The 23558-nt window shown below is 35.9% G+C and overlaps 1 protein-coding gene and 1 pseudogene across 2 annotated transcripts; both read right to left on the bottom strand.

The window, feature by feature from the left end:
• Window positions 1-2050: 2050 nt before the first annotated feature.
• On the bottom strand, window positions 2051-15148 carry LOC132276579 (UTP:RNA uridylyltransferase 1-like). Of its 2 annotated transcripts, XM_059778060.1 has the most exons (6): window positions 13638-15145; window positions 11741-12109; window positions 8146-8369; window positions 7994-8057; window positions 3679-3875; window positions 2051-2447 (listed from the first exon to the last, which is right to left on the bottom strand). In XM_059778060.1, exons 1-6 carry the CDS (start codon window positions 14967-14969, stop codon window positions 2237-2239), a joined length of 2397 nt encoding a protein of 798 aa, XP_059634043.1. In that variant the 5' UTR covers window positions 14970-15145; the 3' UTR covers window positions 2051-2236. The 2 variants fall into 2 exon arrangements, with proteins under 2 accessions (XP_059634043.1, XP_059634044.1); XM_059778061.1 differs by lacking the exon at window positions 3679-3875 and having other exon boundaries at window positions 2189-2447; window positions 13638-15148.
• Window positions 15149-18846: 3698 nt separating this feature from the next.
• Window positions 18847-23111, bottom strand: LOC132278297 (cytochrome P450 76T24-like; annotated as a pseudogene).
• Window positions 23112-23558: the final 447 nt, after the last annotated feature.

The raw sequence follows: 23558 nt of genomic DNA, 5'->3' as shown, positions 1-23558 counted from the left end.
TCAGACTATGCTTGGCCTGGTCTAAATATTCCAAGTAGGTGAACAGGTTGAAGCAAAATATTCATTTATGTGAGATTTGATTTAACTTCAAGAGGTGTTAAGTGTAACTTAGCGTTAAATATTTGTACATATGTGTCTTTTTTCCTGTGTCATCCTGTTGGATGTATGTTTACTCTCTCTATTTGTATCTATATATGTGTATATGCATTATACACAATCACACAAATATATGTGTATATAATATATGTGTGTTTTTGTGTGCCTGCCTGCCGTCACTACAGACGAAAGCGTCCTCTCTTTGTTCAACTTGGAAAACGCATAGTTTCACGAGGAAGCATATGGTTTTGTATCACTGTATAGGTTCTCTAACCCCCATTGTACAAAGAAAACTCTTCTCAGAGTCGAAATCGGCTTAAGCCGAGTAGACAGTTGACACACCTCTATGTTTATTCCCTCGTCGCAAGTTCGATTCACCAAATAATCGACACTATTTATGTACATATTGTGTGTGTATTCTATATATTCCGTCCCTTGTGACCAATTATTATTTGTGGATGTGTGTTTGAGTGTCTGTTACACCTTATGAAAAGTGTCCATACATTTTTAAAGAAAGAATTAACCATCACCGAAGATTCGATCATTTGTATCATGTCACATGTGGTCAATAAAACTAACCAGACACAATTTATTACTCGGAATTTATTAACATGCTATTATTATGTTAACTATTATCCTAAATTAATTTGTATTAACTTGCCTACTCTCACTCCTACAAGCTTCAAAGTAAATCTAGTTGACAGATCTCGTGTCACTATCTTTCTACGTGGATATATATTTATTTTTACCTGGTTAGAAAAGGATGGACATCATCATCCTTCGCCATAATTGAACCGCAAGTGACAAATGTGAATATATATAAAATGAAAAAAAGAAGAAGAGAAAAGCATGAAGTGACTAATCTGCGAGACCATTATTTTTCAGACCAACAGAACAACATTTTTTTCATGTTGTAATGAGGAATATGCTGGTTAATTTGGCTTGTGCATGCATGTATATACTGCTTTTTGGTGTTTATACAGAATCATCTAAAGAGACAATAATAAGATAGAGAACAAAAGAAACAACAAAGTAACAAAACCTAACAACAGTCTGATCCCCCAAGTTGTTCATATTTATAATGCATATTGTCAATTGACCCTTCAATCATTCCAATCGGTGTGCACTACCTCCTGACTTTAATAATCCAATTTCATAGGGATCCAATAATATGTTATTACACTATCAAATATTGCACAACACGTTATATCTTCTTTGTCTGTGAATGATTCATTCATACAAGTGATGCTACAATTGATGACATTGCACGACAATTGAGAGAGAGGAAAGTGCGTAGAGTCCACCACCTCACACTCCTATCTCTTAATTGGTGTCGCAATGTCGTCACCTAGCTCTTAGTTAGTGTCGCAATGTCGTCAATCATAAGCTTTTCTCATGCAAAATACATCTAAACATCTTTTTTCTTTTGAGTTCCTTCTAATTAACAGTCTACTTTTGCTTCTTGTATTTTGGCATACTGTCTACTATTTTATTATCAGGTCCATGGTATGTCTGCCTATAAACCAGAAAACATAAAAATTAAAAAATTAAAAACAGACGCGTAACCAAGTTAAAGAAGCACAAACCCTAACCATAAAAAGTTATTTAGAAATAGGTTTCATTCGAAAGGTAAGTGTGATGCGGCTACTTGATCCTCTGATGCATGTGAAGTTGTCCAAATATGGATACCGGTAGAGAGTCACCAGATACACAGCCAACTGGGTTATACCACAAAGGGACTTTAGCTTAAATTTGGTCAAGTAGATCCTCCCACGTGATACCATCTGCTAATATACTAAGACCTTCGTTGCAAAATTGAAGATGCATAATTTTGACCTAATTTTGTAAAAAGTGAGTAATCTCATACTCCAAACTATATGTACCTTCAAGCTTGCTAGTCTTCTACCGTTAGACCTAGCAATGCCCATGTGCCATCTCATAATACAGCAGAAAGGGGCAAAAAGGCAGTATATGGAAACCTTGAGGAACTTGTAAAGCTCTACAAAACATTTCTTTACAACTGGGGTAGAAGTCGAATACCCTAAATACATTATATATAATTAAAGGGCAACCAAGATAGATAGAGAGGGAATTCACAGGCAGAGCCAAAACGCTATAAATACTCAACAAAATATGCGAGTTAACTAGGAACATAGGGTTCAAAAAGTTTTACACAAGGATCAGGAGCATATTGCATAATTTCTGCAGCAACTTCAAATTCCTCCCGCAGGACTTTTATGCTATATTTGTCCACCACTCGACCTAGATCGTGAGACATCACAAAGGGATCCTCTATGCATATCAGATGACGATCATTCCCAATCCTCCTAGTCCAGTCTTTGGCTCGCTTGCTGTAAATATAATAACATTAAGAAGCTATTAGTTGGATAGTCGAAAGAAAATAGGATCAATGCTTCGATTTCTGTGGAACTTCTATATATTAATTTGCAATTTTAAACTATTTGAAAATTTCAACAAGAAGAAGAAATAGACACTAGTGCAAACACCCATGAATGTGAGTCCTTAAATGAGGCACAAAAACATTATGGTAACTACATATCACGTATGAAAGAAATTGTTAAGAGTTGTTGGATGCCACATTTATACATATATATACAAAGACAAACTTTGAATTCATTACTTGGTTAAAACCAATACACTCGATAAAAATTTCCCACAGTAGAAATTAACCAAGAAAAGAATCTTTAGACAGCCAATAGCACTAAAATGGTATAGCCAGGGTAGGAATGAGGAACCCAGCATAGAGACAATGGCTCTACTACTTCCTCATGGGCAGCCTTCCAACTTCTCCGGGCTGTCCGCATTAGAAGAGGCTTGACAAGATACAACAGTCCCTAGCTGACATCAAGTAAACCACAGCGAGCATCCTGATTGCATGGAGTAAGATGAACTTCTTGAAGATAAGATGCTATAGCTATTTCTAGGATTAAGATACTGTGGTCAGTACTTAGGTGCTAGTTTACCTACTGATATTTTGTTTCTATTTTGACATTTAGATGAGAAACTTTAGTTGTTTACTAAATACACACATATTCTCTCATGACTTGTTTTATCCATATTTCTAAACTGCATGTGATGTGATTTGGATTTGTGGGCCGTTTAGTCATATCAAGACACCTTTAAATATTCAAAAAAAAAAATCTACTAAAAATCATTAAACACATTTATAATTGAATTCCCAAGTTAAAAAACATTTCTCAATTTGTTTTGCCCAATATCAGTGAGGTTGAAAAAAATTCATGATTGCAACAACCGATACCGTCAAGTAATCCCCATGACAGGTTTACAACCCAAGTTTGTGTTGCCACATTTGCATCAATGTCAGCAGCCGTGACCGCATTTTGAACCCTCGTGTGTGGCATATATTAAGTGCCTCAAAACTATGTAGGAGTACAACAAGGAGCAAGTTAACACACAAATATGGAAAGAATCTACACCATATGAGAATGTTAGAAAGGAAGATGATAATACACATAACATGCTGTTACATTCCACATACCCATGTAGTCAACATTTACCATAACAATAGAGTTCATGTGTAACATAGAATGTGTATTTTACCTGAGAACACTTCCTGTGCGAATAGATATAACATCATTGGCATAATCATGACAATACGCCCAGTAATTGAAGAATGCCCATACCAACTGAGCAATGCTTTCATTATTACCGCATCCGAAATCATGAAGTTTCTCAACTTGATCAAAATAGGCACACTCAACGTTTTCAATATTTACCACATAAGTTTTCTCCATTTCCTAACAAAGATTATCAGAAAATGAATCAAAAGTAAGGTCAATCACATCCAGGTGAAAAGGTTCCATGAGAAACATAAACGAAAACCATGTTCAAGTTTGAAATAAATGTCTCTCTGACCACCAAAAGTTGTGTTATTGCACAAGGAAAAACTGATTATCAGAAACAACTAAGCTACTCTTCCAACTACGATCTTAACAGGATGACAACAATCAGCATCATCTCATTTGATTAGGTATTTGTATCGATTCTGTTTCTTCAACTATCAACAAACATACTACTTAGAGACCGACAAGTTATGAGTGAACTCAATAGTATTTGCAAGCAGAAAAGCATCTGAAGCTGACCCTAGCACTTCACACACGACAAGATATCATTCAAGTTTGAAGCAGGTTGACACACTATAGCACAGATACGCAATACAACAAAGGAAATCATGAAACCAATTAAAATGAATGTCTCATAACTCTGTCTCTGTGTGTGGTACATGTGTGGGTGGAATACCTGTTTTGACAATCTGGCAAAATCCATGTGATGGCAAACTAAAAAATGTTCTTGTCCAATACAAATAAATCAAAAAAGCTTTTAAAAGATCAACCTAAAAGAATACTAAAAATAAATTATTATTAGCATCTGACACAGCCAAAAAGATTTTAGAGAAGGCATGTCCAGAACATTCCAGTTTCATAATTGAAAAACATTCACCATGAATTTCAGGGACATTTTAGCATTCTAAAAGATTCATTCAGTTTTTTTTTTTGGTGGGTGAGGGTTGGTTTAAGCAATCTATTCTGAACAAAAAGAAGTGCAAACAATTACAACTTCCAACGTCCATCTGTTGTGATTCAAGAGGTTAACCACCGCTGCATCTAATGAAAGATTTGAAGAGTTTTTTTTTTTTTTTCCTGAACACTCAAATCCTCCTTATTTGTCTGTCTTCAATTTCCATATATGAATAATGGAACATTAATCAGTGATCATATTGGTGATGATTATAATAATAATAAGGGTAAAGTGCATTAAACCCCCCTGAACTACTGGGGTATGTGCAAGAAACCCCCCTGAATTATAAAAGTTGCAAAAAATCCCCCTGAACTATTGGGGTATGTGCAAGAAACCCCCCTAAACTATAAAAGTTGCAAAAAACCCCCCCTGAACTATTGGGGTATGTGCAAGAAACCCCCCTGAACTATATATTATATTTTTTTGCAGTTTATCCCATCCGCGCAAATTGATTGACTGAAAGGGATGATGAAGCCGAGGAATAATAGCTCCATCATAGTCATTGCACCACCCGCCAAATCCGTCGGCCATATATATCGCACTTCTCTGCACCGTTGCGTCAGCCCATCGCCGTCACCGCCTTGCCCGCCGTTCAGCTCACCTTGCTCGCTGGTCCATTCCATCGTCCATTCCAAGCTCGCTGGCTCATTCCGCCATCTCCATAACCGAGCACACCGCCGTCCGTGTTTTGAGCACACAGCCGTCCACAGTTCACCACCGAGCCCCCTTGAGCTCACTGCCGCTTTCACAGTTCACGGTTGAGTCAACCGAGCTCTCATCACAGCCGAGTCCTCCGCGCACAAGCCGCCATCATCCGAGACCGAGCCATTCCGCCGACCTCGGATTTCTTTGGTCTTTTCTCTCTCTCTCTAGCTCTCTGTTTTGGGTTGTGTTGGGTGAAAAATATATTTTGGCAGAAAAAAAATGTAAGAAGTGTATAAGTTAAAACGACGCATTGTTTTATAAGGGTAAACTGGTCCTTCAAAATTTTCGGTGCCGGAAGCTGATGTCATGGGGGTAAATTGCAACAAAATCATAGTTCAGGGGGGTAAATTGCAACAAAATCATAGTTCAAGGGGGTTTTTTGTAGTTTAGGGGGGTTTCTTGCAAATGACCAATAGTTCAAAGGGGTAAATTGCAACAAAATCATAGTTCAGGGGGATTTTTTGTAGTTCAGGGGGGTTTCTTGCAAATGACTAATAATTCAAAGAGATTTAATGCACTTTACCCTAATAATAATGATAACTCTTATTTAGATTTTTTTTTTTAAATCAAGAAAATTTCAACTCCAGTGATATTCACAGGACCTCATTACTCTCTCATCGAAAACAAAAGTAGTGGCATAATTATCATCCACCAAAGGACAATTCAGTATAGTTGAAGAAAATAGATCATAGACCCACAGCGACATTATTGTATTAAAAATATCCATTGGGTCTGTTAGAGAGTTTGTTATAGTCTTGGCCTATAAGGGATTTCTTGTAAGCAAGTCTTGGGCTCTAAGAAATTGTGTTGAAGAGGGGCGGTCCATAAGGCTTTCATATACAAAGAGAGGTTGTTTTTTCTTTTATTCATCAATGGCATGATTGTGTTTTTGTCTACTTAATATATAATAGGTGAGAGGCGTGGGGTAACCCCAACTTTTGACTCTCACCATCATAGAACTCCTCTCTTTCCTCCTCCCCTTCTTCTTCTTCTTCTTCTCCACTTCTATAAACCCTAGTTTCTTAAATTCTAACTTGGTATCAGAACCATTTCAAGCCCAGAACTCATTCACACTCAGTTGCCCATCACCAGAAGTGGTTGACTTCAGTGTTTGTGCGCTAACATATGCAGTTCGAGGACCATACCAACTGGGTTGGCAGTCGTTCTGATAGGCGGTCTACGTCTGGTTATTGCACCTTTGTTAGTCGTAATCTTGTTACTTGGCGAAGTAAAAGGCAAACAATCGTTGCTTGCTTTAGTGCTGAGGCTGAATGTTGTGCTATGGCTCACACCGCGTCCGAGAAGTTATGGGTTCGCTCTCTCCTTCAAGAGATGGGTATTGACATTTCTATTCCTTTGACAATGCATTGTGATAATCAGGCCACTATCTTCGTTGCTAGCAATCCAGTTTTCCACGTGCTTACCAAGCATATCGAGGTGGATTGTCATTTTATTCAGGATTTGTTACTCCCTATATTAGCTCCGAAGACGTGCTGGGTGATATTCTTACAAGGTCACTTGATCCACCTCCAAGCTGGGCATGTTTGATAGGTATGCTCCAGCTTGAGGAGGAGTGTTAGAGAGTTTGTTATTTCTTTTATTCATCAAGGGCAGTATTGTATTTTTGTCTACTTAATATATAATAGGTGAGAGGTGTGGGGTAACCCTAACTTTTGACTCTCACCTTTCACAGAACACTCTCCTCCTCCTCCTCCTCCTCCATCAACTTCTACAAACCCTAGTTTCTTCAACTCTAATTGGGTCAATGTAATATGATTAAGCAAATAATACTTTACACGTGTTTGGATATCCCATCAAAATCATAACCTTGTACAAAACACAACATTTGAAATGAGTAACCCTGCCACATGTAAAGGGATCATCTATAGTGACCCCCAAAAAATCAAGTAGTCTCCATTTTCTTCGCATGGCACCATATTCTTCAATGGCTCCATCCTGAAGGACAGAATTGTTTCTCAAATGAAATGGAAAACATATGCAGTTGCAACTTTCATAAGAGAACCAATTGTTCCTGTTACGACGAACACAACGAACCAAGAACCAATCACGAATCAAGACATAAAAGTAAACACATCACACACAAAGAACGCAAAGGTTTAGTGTGGTTCGACACAAGTTGTGTCTAAGTCCATAGTGATCCTGTAAAAGTTTTCACTATGCGAAAAACAGGAGATTACAAGTTTCAACCCCGAAACCGTAGCTCTACTCTCACTCTCTTTCTCGGTGATTTTCAGTGTTCTCACTCTGCCACTTCAAACTCTAAGCGCCCTCCCTTATATTCCGAGCTACAAGAGAGTACTAAACAAGGTCAACAACCCGCAAGCGGAAAAACCAGTCCAAAAATTTCCTTGGGACCACTACCCTCGATCATTGGGTTGTAGGGTCGTTGCGACCCGGAACCAAATTTGGGCCACAACATCACAGTTCCCATGGTTAGGATTGGTCAAACTTTACATAAAAAAGGGTTATGACTTATAAGTACATACATCAAGCAAAAAAAGGACAGGAAAGCCATTATTTGATCTAGAGCCTACACCCAATGCATTAAGACATTCATAGATATCTTCATGCTCAAGGGACAGGAATCAAGAAACAAAAGAATAGCACACACCTGTAAACATGGAAGGATAGCAGGTTTACGCTGTTGTAAGAAATGAATGCACATTAGAACATACCTGAAAGGCAGCCAAAATAATCAGCAAATGAAAATAAAAATAAATAGGCAACAAACTTTTTTGAACAACACAAGCTAAGCTAACTTACGCATAGCTAGAAAGTGTTCCTTGGTAAGTTTCATTTACTCCTCTTGATTTGGCCCAGTGTTTCACAATAAAAGTCAATTGTCGCAATCTCACGTCTATTTGTGCGTAATCCCGGAGAAGTTTTGTATTTACAACAGCCAATATGTTGTTTATGCATATATCACAAGAGATTCCAGTCACTGGATCCATAAGCTTCACTATGGGGACCCTAGCGCGTGTAAGTGCCTGCAGATAAAACTAAAATGTGAACCCATATAGAAAATTGCATGTAAGATTCATAACCCTTTCTATTTGATGCTAAAGATGTATAGACATCGATAAAGCTCCTAAAAACACCATTATAACTAACAACAAATAAGAAAACTTCCTTGCAAAAAAAAAATAAAATAAAATAAAACTTGAAGTATATGATATTTACAGCATGAAGGACAGAAATAGAGATTTTGAGGATAAACTCAATTCAACATTTGTTTGAAAGGGTTTTAGTACTCCATCTGCTAGGATTTTAATGTCACCTGAACCATCTAAACAAGAAACCAGGAGACAAAAATAGATCACTTATCTTTCTATTTATTTTTGTTCCTTTGATACTTCCAAAAACTTTAGTACATCATTACATCGTCTAAGTTATTGAAGTAATGAAAAAATGATCAGAATGCAAAAAAATTTAGAATTTTTCCAAACTTAAAGAAAATCAACTTCAACAAAATAAGTAATGATAATGATAACAACAACAACAACAATAATAAACATCACAAACAAATAGAAAAAGGGGGGAAAAAAAAAGAAAAAAAAAGCAGATGATGAAAAGGAAGAACAAAGTAATTTCCTAAACTCTTGGGTAAATGTACCTGAATTAGAAGGCCTATATTCAACTTCCTACTTTCAGGCATTTTTCGTGCCACTGCAATCCACTCATTAAGAAAAGGCACTCAAACCACACATTTCTAAAACATGGGAATCTTTTTTTTTTTTTTTTTCCCCTTTTTCTTTCTCCCTTGTGGTAGGCAATTATTAAGAACCTTTCCTTTGATGCAATCTAAAGCATTGATTCCCTTCTCAGACCTTTCGCATTTATGATACTGTCTCTTACCTAGAGTACAGACAAAAGGTAAAGAACTATTCAACTTCCTTCTTTGTAGACGGGCAAGAAGAGTGCAACTATGTCCCTGCTTTAGTTGCAAACTAAGACTAGAAGTGTTGTAGCCTACCCGACAACACCCCCACCCCCTTTTTTCTCTTTCATTTTCTTCTTGGACTTGTAGACTTGCATCCCCTAGGACAATTGCTGTGTTATAGAAAAGGCATATATTGTCAAATAGAGAAAACCTTAAATATTCATTATGCCTTGATACAATTCCCACCACTTCATTTTTTTCTGGACATGCAGGTTGGAAAGCCAGGTATGGGGTTGGTTTATTAATTTGTGTGGATGGGAGGCTCTGCTGAATACTCTCATTCTCTGGAAGCAACTACCATGTGGTTCATGTCCAGTTTGTTGCTGATTCTTCTATAAAAAGTAAGGTTTCAAGGAACTTTTACAAACCCATCATTTGGAGCTTATGGTCCCATAGAAACAAGGTGTTAAATGGTGGATCTCACAGAGCAGCTGAAGACGTAGCTGGGGAATCCTGCTTGGAATGACTTAATTCAACAGGCCTCTCTATAACTGATTTGAATGCTTGGTTTTGAGTTTATTTTTTATGTTTCATTGTATTGTCTCTAGTCTTGAGCATGTCCTTGACTAGTTAAAGGTTTCTTTTGCGATCTCATGCTAGTAGGTCACTTTTCATTTTGTACTCTATTGTCTACTTGTATCAATAAAGTTTCCAACATTCAGGAAAACAAAAAGAAACTTTAATGACATAAAATTCTGGTAAAAGTATTCAACTAAATTTAAATCCAGATGAAATTCCTAAAGCAACTTGTTTAATCTTTTAATTGCCAACTAATGCTGCAAACAAGGCCAACATGCTTGGACTTCCTAAATCTCAAGAACACCATAGGAACAAGTTCCAAAACCTAATCTAAAAATAAACAGGAAAAAATGCATTTACCACAAAGTAGCGACGCCTTCAAATGAAAATTTTCAGTGTCCCTCAAAATAGCAAGGTTTAGAAAATATCAATATCAACTTCACCTTCCCATCCCCTTTCCCTCTTATTAAGATCAGCTTCACCTTCCCATCCCCTTTCCCTCTTATTAGGATCAGCTTCACCTGCCCATCTTATTAACTCACTCCTAAAAGGAGCGCGTTGCTTAAGATATCAAGAGTGGAAATTGCTCTTCTAGGTAAGACAATATTAATACAACCTTCACTAATTCTGAATTTGTATATATCAATAATTTTATGTGTTACAAAGAAAATAACACGGTTTTACACATTCATACACTTACGTACATATATATGCACGTGTATCATCATCTTATATCACGTATTGCAGGATTAAGATTTGAACCATTTAATTGATTTTAGAAGAAATTTATTAAGGACCCGAGTAGTTATTGCAAGTTCTTGGATCCCCTTCAGAAAACATATTCAACTTTGGCATAAATTATTATGCTACTGTATACAATTTCATGTTATGTTTAGGCATGAGAAACTAAATTAAAATTTAAAATCTGAAATGGGTAATATATATATATAAGCATGAAGAATCTTAAACTATTGAATTAAAGGCTCATATGTGATCAAACAATTGAGCCTTGAATTATTGAATTATTAACATGAATTTGCGAACTCTCCCTGTATCTCTTTCTCCCTTTTGTTCTTGCTATTCTCAGTCTCTCTAGCCTATCTCTTTCGATCCATCTTCTCAAATCCTTCATCTGCTTTCTCACCTCTTTCTTCTAGCCTCTTCTCATCTTCTTATTCCCATCCCCTTCATCTTCTTATTCACATGTCCAGACTTTTTCTATTTCTGAAAATGATGTACCATGTACAGCTGAAAGATTCACCAAGTTTAAAATGCCATATTGAGATTGATGGGAGGCAGCAAATTGGAAACAAACTTAACTTTTGATATGATTCACAGAAAGTGCTGTATGCTCACACGCTTAGCTGCCCAAGCTTTCGAACCTGAACCAAGTAATTTCATATGCGGTTGGCCACAATATTATGTCACAATTCAACTCTCTAATCCGCTACATAAAAATTAAAGATATTAAAAGGAAAAAAACAAGAAGAAGAAAGAACACAGGTGAGTTAAGGTGGAGGCATAAAATATGCATAGGGTAATGAGTAAACCACAGGAGTGATAATAAGAAGGGTAGTAATGGTTGAGATGGTGAAATTTTTGTGAGAAATGGTTGCCATGGCTGCTTTCTAGATGAAGTATTTTCCTCTTTGCATGGAAAATCAAGCCTAATAAGTGTTATCCTTGAACTGTAAGGGTGGGCTACCCGGCGGTTATTCCTAATTTCAGTGAGAAGGCAGCATCACACCCTTTTTCAGCTTTTAACCAAAATGAAATTAGCACCACCAATATCAGAGCAATAACACCACAAATTTTTAATGGCACCATTGAAGTAAAATAAAGATGACATCTTCCATAATTTGATATAATGCGAACAAGTCGGAAAGGCAGACCAATTACCTGGACATTCTGTAGATTATTCGACTGCAGTATATCTGCCAATGTCAACAAGATCTCAGATTTGTCAACATCTGTATCCTTAATTGCAAGGCAAACATCAATATCACATTTTGAAACCCCAAATGAGTTAGCACATGATCCATAAAGATACAACTGAGCTTCAGGCCATTCTTTGCTAACAAGATTCTCCAATAATGTTAACAATTGCTTCTGCTTTGCTTTTTCTTCCTCTGCTGGTATTAGGGATTCATAAATTGCAAGAAAAGGAGCATTTAGCCTGTTTATGTCAGCTCGACATTCAATCTGTCTCTTGAAGTTTCTCATCCTCTGGCCAAGAATGTTTTGTCCTCTCATATCTGATCTGTAACCCTGAACACAAATAGAACAATTAAATCCTCAAGCTCAAAAAATCCACACACCCAGACCCTTACTTCTCGAAGAGAGGTCAAGGGTTCAAGTCTCAGTAGAGACGTGTATGTGAGTATCAACTATGACAAAAATAAAATAAAATCCACACACTAAGCATTTCTATGCAGACAAAAAGACACCCTTGCACAGATGCACCTATCAACTATCTTAAGAAAAAAAAGTTCCTTACAAAAAAAATTAGGTTATGTTAAATCTAAAATCAATATGCCCTAATATCTTGTTGAACCGTTGCCCAATGCTCTGATTAGGTCAGAGTGCGTGCAGTTAATTAGACCTAGAAGAGGGTGACTACGTCTTATGGATATTTACTTGCAATTAACTAACCTTTTGAATTTCCGTCAATTCTTGTTCAAAATTCAGTTAATTAGCTTGATTTGTGTCTCAATTTCCCTCCTCATTTTAGCAGAGATGTTTCGCATCCTTTCCTTTTACAGCATGTATTACACCACATTGAATTACAATGGGCACTGCGGGTGGAATAAAAGGCAAGCGCCGCACCAAAACAAATAATCAGCCAACCAAATCCAATCTCAAGGGCTCAACAATACCATGCAAAGGAGGATTAAGTGACAGTACTGGACCTACTTGCAACCTTTTGGTTAGAGTAAGTTTAGACATTAGCCTATAGCAAAAGCTCCAGGAGTTGGCATTGCGGAAGTACAGGTTTGAGATTTTGTTATATTTTCCATGTATCCACCTAGAGATGACTCAAAATTAAATTAAAGTAAAGACCATCACTGCCCAATGTCAACTCTTACCAAACCCAACAAGATTGGCTTTATATGGGGAGTACAAAATTTTTAAATTAACCGGTTTGAATTTGATCTGTTGCTCGACAAATAGAAGGATAGGCTCAATAATTCATTCAGTATCCAACAAACTAAAATGAGATAAAAATCCATCTAATCATATGAAACATCGAAAACAATGTAATATCATATAATACTCACTATTAGATCATTAATTATCTGAGTATAAGGCCATAAAATGAGTTGAGCTACAGGTCTAATTTTCGAAGAGAGAACCCTTTACTGTTGGATGCATGGTAATGCAAGATAGTTCATGTCTCCTCATACGAGAGTAACGAGATGACGTTGTTAAATGATTAGTAGTTCTTTAACAGCCATTAGCTCCTATAACATAGAAGAATCCTACAATGGAATATTTTCCCATGGTGGTTCAACACGGCTCAGTGTTTAGCTTCTCTAACAGAGTGCGTCTTTTGGTACCAAGATCTGACACTGGGCTAACTTCTTCTTTCCCCAACTAAGATTTAGAAAATGAAAATCAAATCCCAACCACTAAAAAAGAATGCAACTTTGCACACTTTAAACTTTAAAAATCCTTGAAATTAAATCATACAATCAAATTTACAGTAGTAAATAGATTTCGATTCCAATTGAGCTCTTGATTTATCAATTGAATATAATCAACAAAAACACAGGGAATGATTGGACAAAGCATTTACCTTTTCACGAGAACTTTTATGTTTCCTTTTATCATTTTTGTCGTCCAATTCATCTTCAGGTGCTAAAGACCCCATAAGCTGTTCACCAAAATCATCCAATTCAAGGCGTCTTCTACCACCATCCTTCTTCATCTTGTCCTGCCTCCGAACTTTGTCCCCATCTTCACCAATTTCACCATGCAATTCCAACAGAGACTCTTCAATATCAGACACCGAAACGGAATGAAGATTACTTCCTGTTGGTGGGCCAGGGGAATCAAGCTGACGAGTAAGCCCCAAACCATCCAATACATTGCCACGAGCTTTCAAATGACCAGATGACAATTTTCCTTCTCTATCATTCTCAGCATTTGAAGTAAAACTCATGCGATGAGGTTCACCAAAACGACCCCTTTCCCTATCCACATTATGCTCAAAACTTCTCCTCCTATTCCTAGACTCCCGATTCACTGCATCCTTTTGCTTTTGCTTGCCAGAAAAACCAGGTGGGGGTCGCCTCACTTCCCGTGATGGCGCCATTGTGCTATAATTACCTCCATGCTGATGTCTATCAGATCCACTGCCACCACTTCCTCTCCGTTCTTGCTCGTGATTCCGAGATGCACGCGAATTCGCTGGCGGATCCCGACTCAAATCGACAGAATTGCGAAACTCATTGTCCACACCATTCAATCTTCTATCTCCTACACTGATATCTCTTTCTTTCGACAATAAACCCTCTATTTTAGCCCTTGTAACTAAATTATCATGTGAACTGCCATTTGATACCCCCTCATTGTTTCGAATTTCACAAGGCAATGATCCAAACATGAGTTTATGTTCTTGCTGATGAGTTGAGATAGGTCTAGGATTCGTACCAGAAAATCCTAGCTTTCGGATGTCATCGCCGAATAATTGGTGATTGAGTTGGACAGGTTGGTGATGATGAGTCTGATTGAACCCAGGCGGAAGCGGAAGCGGAAGCGGAAGCGGAGGCGGAGAGGGCCAATTAGGATTTGAATTAGGGTTTTGGGGAGGTCCTCGGATGAAGTAGTTGTGTGGTGCGAACGGAGGCAATTGGGGCCAAGGAGGGTGGTAGGGAAGATCGTGACCGTTGTTGGATGGGAATGGCAGGAAGGGAAGGGTGGGGCCCACTGCTGCGACGGCAGGATCGTGAGTAAGTGACTCTGGCGTAGGTGGTGATGGTGTTGGCGGTGAAACTCCGGTGACTGCGTATGGTGGTGGTTGAAGGGGCGTTTGGTGTTGATGGGGAGGTTTTCGTAGCATTTTGAGGAGAAATTCACCCCCGTTTTCCGGCGGTTGCAGCGGCGCGTCGCCTTCACCGCCTAACATGGTGGTGGAGGATCGGAAGATTAGATGGTGAGAGACGTTTTAAAATTGAGGCAAACTAAAGAGAGCGAGTCACACATCTTGAAAGACAGAGAGAGAGAGAGAGAGAGAGAGCGAGCAGAAGAGAGTATGATCAACAGACCCAGATTGATAAACCCAGTTGTAAGTATTACTTTTTCCGGGTTTATAATTTCCAAAGCTTGATTAATTATCTAAGGAATATATAGAGTGTAATTACTTATACTGAAAGATATGGAGTGGACGACCTTTGCCTTTTTTTTCATCAATCTTGGTCTGCATGTGTATTGTATATGGTTGGATTTGGAACCGCTAGATGAATAGTTGAGGTTATCAAAGGTGTACAGTGTCGCGATCATTTAGTTGCTACGATGTAGGGAGTTACATTGTGTGATTTGTTTGTAATGAGGTGTGGGGCCTAATTCGAGGTCAACAAAGTGGACGACTTCTATAGTTCCTAGGTGGAGCGAGGAAAATAATGATAAAACTCCTGATGTATTTATGAAACCTCAAAAAGTCCATCCAGTTTAAAAAGAAAGGACTTTTTCCATGAAAATTCATTTTAGACCAGTAAAAATTTGTTAATTTTGAAATCTCATTTTAAGAAGTTAATATTTTTTAAGGATAAATTCATTATTTTACTAATTTGCTAATGTATTTTTTAATAAATTGATAATATTGTCCTATATTTTTTATTGGTCTCTCCTTCCATCACCACCACGTGACCTTCTACCACCTTTGTCATTGCCATCGCCATCGCCATCGCCACCGCAACTTTCCATCATCACCTTCCCGCCACCACAGCCATTGCCACCGCCACTTTCTATTACCATGGCCGCCACCACCGCCACTACTATCTCCTTCACCACCTTCCATAGCTAACACCACCGTCGTTGCCACCCTCAATCACGACCTTCTATCATTGCTACCACTGCCAACATCATTACATTTTACCACCACCACTCTTAACTGCCACCTTCCACCGTCATCGCAATTGCCTTCTGTCACTGCCACCACCAACATCGACATTTCACACTTCTTTTTGGAGACTTGCAATAATTACCAAGGATATGATATTGTTGTCAAGAAAAAAATAATCTAAAAATTATAAAGTAAAGAATAATCTAATAAGAATTCCTTTTAACTAAATTCCTTTCACGAAAACCTTATCAATGAAAGACATTAATATGAGAAAATTCTCCCAAACGGGGTATATCAAGTGATGAAATAATTATTCAAAGCCTATCTTTGGTAGCACCAATTCATCGTACTCTGACAACTTATAGAGTCTGATTTTATTTTATTTTTTTTATTTTATTTTTTATTTTTTGTGACAGTAAAAAAGTTAATAGAAAAATCACCCTTGCAATTTGAATGAACTAGATTTTTCAAATTCAAATTAGTAATTAAAGTTACACAAAATTGGGTCTACAAATAGAGAAAATGGAATCTGAAAAAGTAATAACACCAAGCGAGTGCTTTCAACTTTTTTACACTTTCCCTTCTTATTAAAGTATTCCATCAAAATCACTTTTCTCCTCGTTAAAATTTCTTAAACTAACATTATCATTTTTTTCTACAACAAAATAGGATACTTATCCAAAGAAAATGAAAATATTAAATTCATCAACAAAACTACAATTATAGAACATATTTTATCAAACATGAGACTTTTATATTAAGGCATTGAGAAAAAAAAAACTAAAATAAGTTACATTAACATTATGGATTCTCAAAACGAAGTTAAACCTTATTTTTCTTGTATAATTGTTTAATGTATGTAATTGAATCTTTACGCAAGTGCGCTAACAAGTGGAAACAAAATTAGGAAAAGAAATATTTTGAAGTTTAATTATTAATTAATACTAGGGAAAAAGTTTTTTGATTTTGCAGAATTTTATTAAACACTATTGATTAATCCGAATCCAAATATTAATTAATTATAGGGAAATATTTTAATTCAATATTTTAATTCTAAAATTTAACCTGTGGAAAGATCATTGTCCAAAATTTCTGTCAATTTTAACTTCAGCCGCCGCGTCCCTATTAATGAAAAAACATTTGTGTGGTAAGTACCATATTTTATGGTAGAAAAGTTGGTAATGTTAGTTTAGGAAACTTTAACAGGGAAAAAGGGGTTTTGCTTCTCTACCCCTAAAAAGTGTTTTTATTTTAAAAATTTGTGTTATGTATTTGATAGTCATTATAAGTATTTTTAATAGTTACCAAATTTAGTTAAGTAAAAGTTATAATTTAGAACTTATAAAAAATTACATTTTGAATAAAGATTGAATATTTTAGGTAATTCTTTTTTATTAAACAATTTTGTTCATTTTATTTTTTATAACAACAATTATACACATTCCTTAATAAAGTAGTTATTATCAAATATGATAACATTAAATTTAAGGATATTATTGTAAAATCAGCAATAGAAGTATTTAAGAAAAAGAGATAAAATTATTTTTTAAAATTATTATTATTATTATTTTGAGACTTACAAGGCAGCTTGTAGGTTTTGTTTAGAGAATAAATTCTCTTCATTATTCCGACTACAAGTTCAAACTAGATTAATTTTTTAATTGGACAACAGTTCTTTTAAAAAGGGAGGTTGAATATTGGAACATCTATAGAGGCATGCGCATGCAAGTGTTTACTTAACCTTTTTAAAAAAATAAAGTTCAAACAAGATTATAAAAACAAGATTTAATAAACAATGGTCAATTAGTGAGTTTCTCTTTGCCAGAAAAAAATAAAATAAAAAAAAATAAAAATTATACTCAGAAGTCACGTGACTATCATGGCCGGTGAGCTTACATTTTCAATATCAAATAAAAAAATTATTAACCTACTAATTATTTATTTATTTTTAAATTTTTTTATCACACACTTACTTACTTTCATTTTTAACCTTAATTGAAACTTTAGAAAACTAATTAATATTTCGATTAAATAAAAAATAGATTTACCCATAATTGTACAAAAAACAGATTCAGTGTCAAAAGTTATGAATGCGATTTCCTCCGCAAAAGCTAAAAACCTGAAGACTTGTTTGATATGTTTCGTGATTCTCAAAGCCAAGCTCATAACAGTGGCATTAATGTCTAGTTCACATGTTTGTGCCCAATTCGGTATGTAACTAAAAACCCACTCCACTCATTTCTTCATTTGGTGAATCCTAATTAGGGATTTTTGCTTCTTGTTCATAGAATCTGTAAATGCATTTGCCCACATGTATTATGTATATGCTTCTTGTTGATTTGAGTTGTACATAGTAAAGGTGATAATTTTTGGACTATATATTGCAATAATTAATTTCTAAGTCGTATTATTATTATTTATGCTATTGTAGAATGATTAGGGTTTTAAATTCCGGTTTGCATTTGTTGTAATAAGTAAATAAATAACTTCAAACAGTGGGGAAAATAATAAAATTAAGGGATAATGAATATATATTTGCTGTGCTGTCCTTGAAATGATCTTACCATCATCTCTATGATTAAACTGTAAAATTTGATTGCTATTCATTCCAATGACTCTGGCAAAGTTATATTTATGTTGGAGTGGCATTTTAGTGGCTTAAATTAGAAACTCTTGTTTGCAAATGTGTTGGGAGTTTCATATGTGCATATTTGAGTAGGCATATATATTGACTATTTAATGTAGAAAAGTTGTGTGAGGTACAGTTAGTTGTTTAATGTAGGAAGATTTTTTATTTTAATGTTAACACGCACGTCTAAGATTACTATTATCATGGAAGTACAAAACATTCTGCATCTTCTGCAACATCCTATTTTGGTCATTTTAGGAGAACAATTCGAAGATATAAAATGCTATTTAACATTTGAAGTGTGACAAGCACTAGCCTTACTCCACCATAACATAGCATTGATCTATTTAGTGTTTGGAAATTCCAAGGTTACAGAATAGAGAAATTGACGGTCACAGTTTAATTGCAATAGCCTTGAGTGGTAAGGCCTTCTGCAATGTAATCCCAAACTTGTCATTCATGTCAATGTCTTCTGGTTTCACTCCTCCTTCAAGCTTCCAATCGACAGAGTGCAAAAGAGAGGCCAACATGAGATGCACCATCCGAGAGGCCAATGGCATTCCAGGGCACACCCTTCGTCCTGCGCCAAAGGGAATTAGCTCGAAATCTTGCCCTCTAAAGTCCGTTTTATGCTCTAAGAACCTTTCTGGCAAAAATGAACTAGGGTTCAACCAAATGTTTGGATCACGCCCCATGGCCCAAACATTAACAAGGACTTGTGCATTTTTGGGCATAGTGAAACCACAAATTTGTATGTCAGCTTCAGCCTTGTGAGGAACAAGAAATGGGGCAACTGGATGCAATCGGAAGGTCTCTTTTACTACTGCTTGCAAGTAAGGGAGCCTTGGGATGCCTGATTCTTGAACTAGTCCATCCCTGCCAATGGCTTCCTCAAGCTCATTTCGTGTTTTTGCCATCGTTTCAGGTCTTTTCATTAGCTCTGTCATTGCCCATTCCAATGTGGCTGATGTTGTATCTGTCCCTGAAACAAATAAGTCCTAAAAACTAGAAGTATAAGTTTTGATGAACAATCTATTTTTACATTGGTCGTTTCAATGTTCAATAAGCATGTGCATATTTTCTGATAAGATAAGACTCAGCCACCAGAAGAATGAAATAGGGAATTGTGGGTCATAGCTCACCTGATAGATGAGTGAACAAGAATAGCCATAGTTCTTATTTCGAGGGCTTACTCATCATCCAATAAATGAAGAACCAAAATTGTCACACTCCTCGGTCCTCATAACCAAGTGTTGCATCTATAATGCAGTCATAAGATACATTATAGAAGCAACAATCAGTTTAGCGAAACAACTTAAAATAGTGCTGTGCACATTTCTTGACAAAATGGCCCTAAAATGATTATGAAGTTGATTTTTTCTTATATAGATTCATAGGATTTGGAAAAGTTGTTGTTCAAAAGGCACTATTAAGGTTAAAAAATTCCTCCATTCTAGATTAGAAATCACAATCATAGTTGTAAACAAAGTGGAACCATTTAACACGGGTCCGGCTTGTTGTATCCCATCGCTGGTGGTCCTATGCTTGGTGCATGTGCTTTGCACGGTGTCCCGGATTTAGTCGATACCCCAATTACCTTACAAAAAGAAAAAAGAAAACAAAAGGGTTGTTGGCCCTAATTTAGAAGTTTATTAGTAGGACAGTGTAGGGGCTTGGTAATTAAGGACCAAAAAGGCCACACACATGCTCATTTTCCGGCCATCGAAATGGCCGGACGACATTTTATCGTCCATTGTCAATTTCCGGGCACTATCTTATGTTTATAAGAATGTAACAAAAACTTGAGAATTTCTTTTTCATGGGTTCATCATCCCAACACACCAAAATTTTTTTAAAAAATTACTATAGAGTAGTGAAGTAAAGACTTTAAAATTAATTAATTGATACTTACCAAAAGCAAATGCTTTATGTCATTGAAGCTGATCCCAATATCATTTTCTTTGGTGAGATTAAGGAGCGTTCCTAATACATCATTGCCCAACCCAGAGGAAGCTCTTGATTGTAACCTTTGGTTGATAATTCCTTCAAATATCTCTAACAACTTTTCAAAATAAAATTTCATCTATCGCCGAAAATGTTGTGGGTCGATCAATTTAAGTAGAGGAAGATAGTCTGCAATATTAGGCTTCCCAACAAGTTCCATCATAGCCCGCACAATATCTTTGAATTATTGAGACGAGTTAGATTGATAATGAGCGAAATCAATAGAGAATAAAGTGTTTGATAGCAAATTAAGGGATGTGGTAAAGGCAGTTCGGCTAATATCCACAGCCTGACTACCAGTGCGGCTTTCATGCACATTGTCAACTAGTTCTTGCACCTTTTTCTGTGAAGGTCTTGGCTAGTATCTAGGACTTGGGTTGAAAACTACTCTTTGGATATCTTTCGGAGTTTTCGCCACTAATTTGATGCCGGCAGCCACACCATGGAGACTATGGAGTGATCGAGCGCATGGACGGAGTCGGGGATTACCCCGGCTAGAAAAGTTCAGGTGATGTTTTTGCAGCACTTCTTTGGCAATTTTGGGTGATGATACAACTATGGTAGTTATACTCCCTAGTTTGAGAGACATAATAGGACCGTAAGTTTTGGAAAGGGTGGATAGTGACTCATGGGGTTTGCTGCCGAGTGCTAAGAAGTTTCCAATTACCGGAAAAGCAAAAGGGCCCGGTTGGAGTCTGGCTCTGCTGGACCTCTTGCAAATTGGGTTGGAGACAAGGATATGAATTCATATCGACACAAAGAACAGCACAAGAACAAGAAAAAATGTGATGTAGTCCATTGGTGTTTGTTAATGAGTTGAGTACTGATGGAAATGATTTATTGGCAAATTGTCGCCAGAGCATCCATAACCTTATAGCAAGGACAATAGAAGCAAAAGCAAAATTGTGGATGTAATTCCATTGATGAGACTCATCCCTAACCTTATAGCAAGGACTTGGGCCGAACCACATGTGGTGAGACTTAGAGAGTGGATTCCACATGCATTTTACATAACACATGTTCTGCTTTGGTTCAAGAATTTGGCCAACTCTTATCAATTTCAGCCCTTTCATCTGTCTTGTCTATTTGAAGGGGAAAACAAAATCTCTCTTTGTCTATTCATCATTTAAACCTTATAGTGCGCAATATTCAATTGTCGCCAGAGAATCCCTAACCTCAATGGACAGTCAACAACGAAACATTAAAATTAATACAAATAACTCATTCTGCCTATTATTCTTGTTAAAAATTATTTTTGGAAAGAGTATTTAAATGTATTATATTGGTATCAATAAATAAAAAAACATTAGATAGGTCTATAAAAAAATGAAAATATCTTGGAATAATTTTAAATTTTTTTATTTTTTGAAAATTAAAATAGAAAAGAAAACCTAAAATGAAAATCATTTTAAAGAAAATCTATTTTTAAAAAAATTTTATATTAAGAGAAATTTTTATTACTATAACATGGTCCAGTTAGGATTTTTAGGTATTAAAAATTTTCAAAACTTATTAAACCTTTCAAAACATAGAATAATATTAATGGATACAGAATACGAGAAATATTATGCTATGTTTGGTACTCAAGAAGAGATGAGAAATGATAAGAATAGTTGAGAGAGAGAGAGAGAGAGGAAAAAAAAAAAACAAATGAAAAAATATTGTTAACCATTTATCATCTTTGCTTAATTACTAAAGAAAAATAAAGAAAATGATAGTAGGAAAAAAGAAAAAGAAAAAGAAAAAAAAAAGTATATTAAAGAAGATCAAAGTGATAAAAAACATCCCTAATGCTTACATTTTGGACAAATAACACCCCTATTGTTCATGTTGTGTATATAATTCCGTTTAAGTTTGAAAAAATGAACAAAAAGGGATTGAAGTCACTATTTCGTTAAAAATTTAGTCATGGACATTGTACTTGACATTTTTAAGATATTAAATTCCGAAAATAGTCATATGTCTTTCGATAATGCCTTTATATACATATACACTGAACCGAAAAAAGGGATGCTTTAGTCATTTCACATTTAATTTGTTTATTTATTTATTTTTTATTTAATTATAGATGAGCATTTTAATCTCTTCAATAGTCAAGTCCTTATTTGCTACAAAATTAAATGTTAGGGATTTTTTAGAACGTACAGGGAGTTACACGCTCTATATGTTTACCGCATGGTGTTTTTTGCTCGCAACCCTTTAAAGAGTTTACTGTACCATTTTTCATAGATTTTGTCTTTTATAAAAATAAAGACAATTGGGTATTAACAAAATTTTATTAAAAATGTTAGCATTTTCATCTATTTTTACAATGATAATATGTATAATTTGTATCCCTCTGAATTCCTCAATTTATTTTCTTTTCTTTTAAAAATTCAAAAAAACATAATATTTCATTTTCCTCCCTTATCTCTTATTATTATTATTTTTTATTTTTTATTTTGGTTCTTTTTTCATCCAATACCCTCCAACCAAACAGTGCCTTAAAAGACGCTTTTGCAGAATAGCATTTGCAAATATCCTGTGAATCTTAAAGCCAAACTCATAACAATATCATGTGCCTTAAATGGCATCATTAGTGATTATTATTAGGGTTTTATTATTTATGCTATATATGTAGAATTAATTATTAGGGTTTTAAAATTCAGTCACAGGTCTGCATTTTTTGTTATAACTTATAAGTATTAATAAATAACTTCATACGGTTGGGGATAATAAGATTTAAGAATAAAATTATGGTTCGCAATCGCGGTATGGGTTGCGGTGTAACGGACTCGGGCGAATATCGGTGTAAACCGGCCGAACTGGTCGATTCATGGGGGTGTTTAACGATATCAGTCTTATGACGTCCCAGATTTTTCGGTATTTTTCGGACATTTTTCGTTCTATTTTATTTATGCACGGGGATGCGTGCCACAGTATTCTGGGAGTTGTGTGGGATGTTTCCTCGGGCTTAGAACCCTTAGAAACTCAATTGGGTTCGTTTCAATCAATTTCGATTTTCGTGTTCAAGAGGTGCC

This window comes from Cornus florida, unplaced genomic scaffold (genome assembly GCF_030987335.1).
Source record: "Cornus florida cultivar Cherokee Brave unplaced genomic scaffold, ASM3098733v1 CherokeeBrave_3.0.0_Hap2_Chr10, whole genome shotgun sequence".
Classification (NCBI taxonomy): domain Eukaryota; kingdom Viridiplantae; phylum Streptophyta; class Magnoliopsida; order Cornales; family Cornaceae; genus Cornus; species Cornus florida.
This window is presented reverse-complemented; position numbering and strand designations above follow the sequence as displayed.